The 8,752-nt window shown below is 28.0% G+C and overlaps 1 protein-coding gene across 5 annotated transcripts in view; it reads left to right on the top strand.

Annotated features, from left to right (window-relative positions):
- Nucleotides 5,604–8,752, top strand: part of LOC109334810 (potassium transporter 10-like) — a 12,631-nt gene continuing 9,482 nt past the window's right edge. The window contains exons 1-2 of one of the 5 annotated variants that reach the window (XM_019570769.1): nucleotides 5,604–5,793; nucleotides 6,786–6,978. In XM_019570769.1, the coding sequence (XP_019426314.1) occupies nucleotides 6,853–6,978 (126 nt within the window). In that variant the 5' untranslated portion in view covers nucleotides 5,604–5,793; nucleotides 6,786–6,852. Of the gene's footprint in view, nucleotides 5,794–6,785; nucleotides 6,979–8,752 lie in introns of those variants that run through there. The other 4 variants (XM_019570768.1, XM_019570770.1, XM_019570772.1 and 1 more) reach the window with 4 other exon arrangements.

Genomic DNA, 8,752 nt, shown 5'->3' on the forward strand with positions numbered 1-8,752 from the left:
TGCTTTCAAGCGTTGTCTATTTGAGTGTAGTAAAATACTACATACTTTAACAACGCTTTTATAGGCGTTGTTGTATGTATGACATACAACAATGCTTCCTCCAATAAGCATTGTTATTTAATAGTGTTGTTGTGTTAATCATATACAACAGCGTCGTCTAAAAGGACGTTGTTGCATATGATTAATACAACATTGCTTATCATAGAGCATGCACTGTTGATTACATGCATATATAATTATCAACAATATACATATATTCTAAACAACATAGACACACATTAATAAGAGATTCCGCAAATTAAACAGTTATATATGTTGCCAAAATATAATGTCCAAGGCTCAAACTAGAACTGAAAATTAACAACGTTCATGAAGTTTGCATAACCATCCAAAAGGCAAACAACAAAAAAGAAATTAACATCAACAAAGTGTCCCTCGGATGAAGAAATCATCTAAGTGTATAATAGAATTAATATATTTCATATAGTTCGGGTCATCGTCTCCTGTAGCCATTAAGAATTATGCAAAAACAAAAACAAAAAAAATACATTGAAGATTGAAGGAGACAATGAAGGAGACAACTAAACCTGAGAACTAACACATTTGGTGGTATCCAAGCTGTAAATGGAAAACGACTTGTTACTATTAATTCGAAAATTGGAAAATCATTCTAAGAGTTCATAATAAAACAGCTAAACCCTATGAATGCAAAAACTAACCTTTGTGCACGAGAAGGTAGTGAGTAGTCACCATTTTTTTTTACTTTAATAAAACTTTCATTTTCTTTGTGTCTTGTAGTGTTCTCTTTTCAGTTTCTTTGTTTTTTCTTCCTCTTATCTTTTTCTCTCTGGGTGTCATGACTAATTATAAAATGAGATAATGACTAATTAGACAAATAAAAATACAAATCATTGAATATAACAGCTACAGAGAAACAGCTAAACCTATTACCATGCTTGGTTAAGAAGAAAACAACAAATATCTTACACGACTTGGAAACATTAGTGTGAACAACAACATATATAGATTCAAATGGAAAGAGAATGACTACCACCACCTTTGGCAAATGTGCAACTCACATCACAAAGCAACCAAACAAAGAATATGCAGAGAAGCGAAGAGACGTATAAAATAGAGAATGTCATTTAGGTCAAGTAACACTATTAATTTTTCTGATATTTAAACGTCATATCTAATCAACAACGCACATTTAAGAAAGTGTTGTTGATATCACATCTTCAATAGTGATCACTCAGGAGAGTGATGTTGATATGACATCTTCAACAGTGCTCTCTTGAGTGAGCGTTGTTGATATGACATCTTGAACATCACTCTTTTAAGCAACTTTTGATATTTAAACGTTGTATCCTATTAACAGCACTCATTTAAGAAAGTGTTGTTACTATGTCATATTCAATAGCGCTCTCTCACAATCTTGCATTGTTGAATTGATATAAATTAACGGCGATTGTTTAAAGGTGTATTGTTAAACAGCACTCATTCAAATCAACGCTAATTCAACAACGCACGTTCACGTCTGCGCCGTTGAAGTTATATTGGCCTATTTAATATAGCAACATTTGCTTTAATATGCATTGTTGATTATCTTCCGCCTCGTTTGTAACAGTGTTGTTCTAGCAAGCGCGGATTGAATAACCATCGTTAATTAATTGTGATATCTAACGTAGTGATTGTATTCAACAACATTGTAACAACAATCACTTTTAATTGTTTGCATCTTGTATTTTGGTTAACACCCCTTATATTTTAGTCTTTTACTTAGCAAAAAATTAAATAATAATTATAATTATGTACAACAATTGTGAGAACGACTCTCCATATATTAAATCTAGTTATCAGCATGTATCATGCAAAATGCTTTACTTTAAAACATATTGCTAATAACGTAGATATTTTTAGTTTTTTAATTATATGATTAGTTATCATATGTGGCATTTAAGTTGTGGAATATATTTTAATGTACGCATTATGTGTAGAACTCCTTACAAACCAATTGCTATCTACATAATTGTATATGTTGTATATACATTATTTGTCACGGGACGATACTCTTATTCTTGAAGTGATAGATCCTAAAGTACATTATTTATGAATGTGAAAACGAAATGAATTATTAACTACTCCTGACTTTAGATTCTTTTCACATAATTTGGTATTTGATTGTGATTTTTAAATCATAATCGTACCCAGTCAAGTAAGACATATTAGAACGTTGTATTCCTTATTTATATAGACATGATTGTATATTTATAGAAAGGAAATAATCTTTATATTGACATGATTGTATATTTATGGAAAAGAAATAATCTATTTCCAACTAAAAAATTCATATCCAAATAATAATAATTTCTAGATATAATTTCTTAGTACAAATTCCCTGGACAAATGTACATCCAAGGAATGGAACATTTCGAAATACTAAACCCGAGTGATATTTGTATCTCAAGGTTTTCTAATTTAAGATAAATAATTTCAAGAAAATATGGAGTTAAGAAAAGTCTTCAAAATTGTAATGGGACAGATTATTGTATCATCTAAGCTATTAGTGTCATTAATTGGCTAATCACGTTCTCTAATTATTAACAATAAGTTCTCTGAATTATTAACCAACTCGACCATTTATATATTATATATTGTACTATCATTGACAGCACTGACTTTAGTTAAGTTTGTGTATGTTATCTAGGTCCGAGTACAAGCGAGTATGGATATCTATTTGTGGATTTTAGTGGGCACTTACCATGAGTATCTATGGTTATTGATTTAAAAATTGGAAGAAAAAAACTTTCTAAGGGTTACTTTGGAACATTTTGCATGTCAAAGTGTGTGTTAGCTAGAAAATTAAACCACTAAATTCAATGTGTAACACCAAATTAAACCATACAAATTTAAAAAAAAAAAATCAAGAGGAAAGAAAATAATTTCATATATTGTGTGCACATGCATACACAAGTACACTATATACGTGTCCACCTGCATATATTGTGGATAGTGTCAACTTCTAAAATTTGTAGGTACTTGTTTATGACCTGTGTGGATCTTACTCGTATCTGTATTTTTTGCCACACATATTATGTCCTATATTATTCTAGTTAAGAATAGTAATTAATATTTTTTTTATTTTCTTATAAAAAAAATGTGATATTAAACAGATACACTTAAATATTTAATAATATTTAATTAGAATTAATATGTACATACTGACAGTGTAAGTGTTTTTTATACTATCAATAAATTATTACCATTCATATGTAGCTATCGTTCACTTGCAAACAAAAGTATTACAAATCAACGGTGGGTATGTGCTGACAGTGTAAAAAAATTACACTATCAGTGCACAGATTTTAAACTCTATTTAATTTTATATTATAATATCCTTAATCACTTTCCTAAATCCTAATAACAGTGCATAACAATTCTTTTAAATTATATAGGATTATATATATATATATATATAAGAAATCTGTTTACACCCAAAATTAAGTTATAATAATTACACTCAATCTCAACCATTCATTTTCTTAACTCTAACTGACCAAAAGAGTGAAACTTGAAAGTTATTTAAAATTTATCATTTTCTTTGTCATTACTTATTTCACTTACCCTTTTGGTATATTGGATTAAAGAAAATGAATGGTTAAGATCGAGTATAAATAATGTAATTTATAATATTAAGGGAGTTTCAAAATCAAAGCTAAAGATTTTTTATTTAAAACTTGTAATATGATTTTTCACAGAAGTGGAAAACAAGGATTCCACGTCAGCCTTTAAAATTATAAGTAATATCACTTATTTAAAAAAAGAGACAATGACATTTTTATAACTGTATAAGTATTTTTTTACCCAAGTGAAAACTCTTTTCAAAATCGGTTGACTCTCCAATCGAATCAAAAATTATTTTTTAGTTCAGCTCCTATCCACCCGTTTATGAAAAATTGGTTTCAAATCTGGTGATTTTCCACAAGGTGTATCTTCCCACTAATAAAGTATTTTCTATTATAAGAGAATAAATTATTTCTTTCCGCTAGTAAAGGTATAACATATATGATATTTAATCATTGTTCACAAAAGTATTTATAAAGTTAAATAAAATAATATGTATATTATATTTTTATTGATTGAATGAGATAAATTATCTCCTGACATGTGTGATATATGAACGTTATTCCTCAAAATTCAATTGCTGCAATCATCCAACATTGTTGTTGCACTCGTAAATATTTATAGCATCCCACTCAAAAATTGAAAAAAAAAAACATTACATTCCAATAAATATTTTTTTATATTTATCTTTAACCATTATTTTCAACCATTACTATTGTATATATAAAATATATTTTATTTGTAGAATTATTTATTTTTATTCTCAATCGAAAAATAACCGTGAAGCATAAAATGTTTTTTAAACCTATCCCAATATTTGCATAAGTTCATTTGGGCAGTTGGACAAGCTGAATATTATTAAATTTAGTTCAGACTAATTTGTCCAACCTATAACCTACATCTAACCATTTGATTTTATCTAATCTGTCATGAACCACAATCAATTTATTCAAAAAAAGTTAAAATGACATCGCCTTAGGAAAAATAATTTTATATTTTTAAATTATTTATAGTTATGTTTCTAGTTATTATAGTTTTGTTTGTTATTATTGGAGTTTTGTTTATCATTGTTTAGTTTGTGTGGTAACAAAACCTTAGTTGCAGTACAACATTCTTTGGTTGTTGTTTAATTAGGTATTGGTGTAATAATAATATTTTTTTAATTGAGAATATAAAGTTATGAAATGATGATAATTAAACTATAAATTTTTTAGAATTTTTTTAATGTAAATTAATTTAATCCATCTAACTAGTTATCAGGTCATTCAATCATTGACCAATAACTGATGAGTTGATAACTAATCTGAATTTAATAATACTGATTAAATTGTCTAAAATATATTAAAATATAACAAATGAGTAACATTTATACAATTTTATATAATCAACTGTACAAAAGTATTAACTAGATATTACATACAACTTTTTTTTTTTGCAGGTATGCAGTTGCACCCCTCATTTGTATGTGGCTCCCCATTGGTTCCATGAACACATTGAATACAATTTCTAAAACCTAAACAGCTCAAACTAAGCTTTCATATTAAATGAATTAGTGGGTACCCCTAAATAACATTAGAAAAAGAAAACATCAATGAAACTATGTCCTTTTCATTATTTTCAGGGGTAGGTAATAATAATGATAACAGTAAAAAAATAATGGTTTCTTCAACAAAAATTTTATTTTTGTATTTATAATGGCATATGAAGTAAAAAACTACTATCTTTCAGGATATGTGATTATTTTTTCTAACAAGTATGTTCATAAGAATCAAACTTTGACATTTTGATCTCTTTAGAGATATAGCGATGTCTTATATCATTAGACTAACGTCTTAATTTTTTTTAAAACTATATTATCATCTAGAAGGATGGACCGCATCTCTTTTTGTGCGTACATATATTTTCTTATTTTGCTCCCTTTCATAGTCAGAAACAATTTGTCTGTTATAGAATAAGGTTATGAGTTAACAACTTGACAGATAGAATGACCACTGAATTATTCATTATATTCTCTATGTTCATAATAATGAGTTATTTTACGTTCTGAATTATTTTTTCTCTCTCAACAACCAACTTGTGCTGTTTTCATGCTGTTCAATATGACATGAAACTGCTCTGGGATTTTGTTCTTCACCTTAGTCATCTTTGGTTTTTTTGATAATAGGTGAGGTTAGGCTTGATTTTCTGATAGAACAATGTTGATAATTATTATATTTTGAGTTTGTGATTGTTTATTATGCATTTGGAGGTTGAACTAGTTCTCAATTTGCATCTTGCTTTGATTATCTTATGTTGCATTGAAAATTTTGGCTTTCTCTTAACCATTTTCATTATAAGCTTAATCTGAAAAGCAGAAATAAGCTAATCAGTTTATATTAGTTCTCTGGTTAGCCTCAGAATTAAGATTACCAAATTCATGGCTGTTTTGTATAGTGCATATCAAATTCACCTCATATAATATCTTGAAATAATGATAATGATAATGATATAAAAAGTGATAAACTATTGTATGTAGATTCTGATATAAAAAGTGATAATTAGATGTTGTGCTTATCTTTGTGTTCTTTGCAAAGTGTTAGCTTTTTTTTGTGTGGCTCTGCTGAACTTTTTTAAAAGTCAAAGGCTGGATTAGTGAATATTGTTAGAGTAGATTGTATGTTAGATTCTGCAATTTGGGTTTTGTCAATTTTATTTTAGGTCAAAATGCACTTTCGTCCCTTAACTTATTGGTTTTTTCTCAATCTAGTCCCTCGACTTTCTTTCTGTTCTCATGTTAGCCACTCTATGTCTCTCTGTAGTTTTTTACTTTTTTTACTAACATAGCACGACTAGAAAGAAAACTTGACAAGATAAGAAAGAGACATGTGATTAAAGATTTGACAGAGGGACTAACGTGATAACAAAACAAAATTGAGGGACTGAAATAAGAAAAAAAAAGTGAAGTAACCAAATTGAGAAAAACAAAAAAGTCAGGTGACTAAAATAGTAGTTTTGACTCTATTTTTCTAAGATATTGGATAGTTGATGACGGAAGAATCTTGTCAAAACTTCAATTTTGTTTGCTTTCCATGATCTTATAGTTCAGTTGGATCCTTTGTTGGAATAAGCATAGATTTTGAGTTCATATTGTTTTACCAATGTTTTTCTCTGTATTTTTTCAGGAGGGGTAGAGTAACTTAGGACAAGGGTATCAGACATCAATTTTGAAGTCATTAAAGTGAACTAAAAATGGGTTCAGGAGTAGAGAGTAATGAAGAAAGTGAGAATAAAGGTAGTATGTGGAGTTTGGATCAGAAGCTTGACCAGCCTATGGATGAAGAAGCAGGATGGCTCAGAAATATGCACAAAGAAAAAGTATGCTACTACTCCTTTAGTCCTTTTAACATTCTCTTCATTTCTCTCACTCAATTTGCTTGTGTTTTTATTTAGAAACTATAATTTATTATACCCAATTAGCCTTCATAATTAATTAAAAAAATTCAATACTTATCATCATAATTAAGCAATCCTTTAAAAAAAACTGTTATTCTTATGGCTATCCAATGTTTTAAATTGTGTTACAAAAAATTGTAAGAAAATAACGGTTTTGGAGACTACTAAAATCATAATATTGTGGTTGAATTGCAATTGTGATACTATTGTGGAGATTCCTAAAATTGTAATATTGTGATTAAAATTGTAGTTGCATAATACAATTTAAAATGTGAGTCATTCTACCAAATCCTCCTACAAATTCTTCAATCTAACATGAAAGTGACATATGTCACTTATACGTTAATAATTAATAAATAAAGTATCACATTTGTGCCACTTTTTTATACTATCAAGAGTACTTTCTCACATTTTTGACTAAGAAACTAATCCCTTTCGGAGTTCGTAATTGCCCCTCCCAATAAGTGTCATTCTCAAAAATTGAATCATCGACCTTGATGATCTAGTTGGACCTTACACCTATAAACCAATGTTTTGTTAGTACATTTATAACACTTGTTACTTTTCTTATTGTATACAAGGATTTGTAAGATAATATATCATTTTCCATAGAATTCTTTAACTTTAACATTCTCTTATTACTCCTTGTCACCTTGAATGCAGATATCATATTATATATTGATTAACAATGCATTCAGTAAATGCTATTTATATTAGGTAATTGTATCATTAATTCATAATTATGATTATGAATGCTTCAAAAGGTTCATGTCCAAATGTCACTATCGAAAAAGTTATTTAGATTATTAATGTGTTATCTACAATTTTGATTTTCCCTTTATATCATCAAAAAAATTTCTAGGACTTTGTGAATATCCTAAGTTAACAGTAAAGGGCAGTCTTAAGAAAGTTTAAGCTTAGATGAAGCACTTGAGTGGTTTTATATCTTTAACACAACCCCTCAAATAGCATTATTTTGCCTATTTTACCTTGTGCTGGAAATACTTCAATGGTTTTATATTTCTAACAATAGGGAAGAGGACAACATTTGCACAGCAATGACCTTGTCCTTTACTGAAAATCACAATATGTAGCACTGAAAATCACAATATGTAGCATGGATTCGAAATATGAATGATAGCCTCACTTCAAAATTCAAATCCTTAAGGAACCTAAGTATTTATAAAAATTATTAAAACAATAGAATTTAGATATAGAAGAAGAAAAATGAATGTTCAAAATAGTAAATTATATTAATATTAATGTGAATGATGTATTATACAAAAGACACAATACTATCAATAAGACATTGGTCTAGTGATATAAGACCCCACTAGATCTTCCCAAAATGTCAAATGTTCGATTCTTATAAGCGACATTTGTTGGGAGGGACAATCACACACCCTGAAAGAGATTAGTTCTTTCCCAAAAAGTGAGGAAATACCCTTAATTAATAGTACAAAAAAATAAACACAACACTAATATCTATTTATGTTAATACTAGACTCATAATTAAATAAGAAATGAAACACATCATAAAAAATAAGATAAAATTTATCCTAATATATCTTATAATTATATTTTAAATTGAATATTTATGATTCATAATATAATTTAATTTATTGTGAAATATTTTCATATATTTTAACACTACCCTCCTTTAGCTTAGTAAATTAATAGTTTATTACAAATAATC

The sequence above is a fragment of the Lupinus angustifolius genome, chromosome LG19, assembly GCF_001865875.1.
Source record: "Lupinus angustifolius cultivar Tanjil chromosome LG19, LupAngTanjil_v1.0, whole genome shotgun sequence".
Taxonomy (NCBI): domain Eukaryota; kingdom Viridiplantae; phylum Streptophyta; class Magnoliopsida; order Fabales; family Fabaceae; genus Lupinus; species Lupinus angustifolius.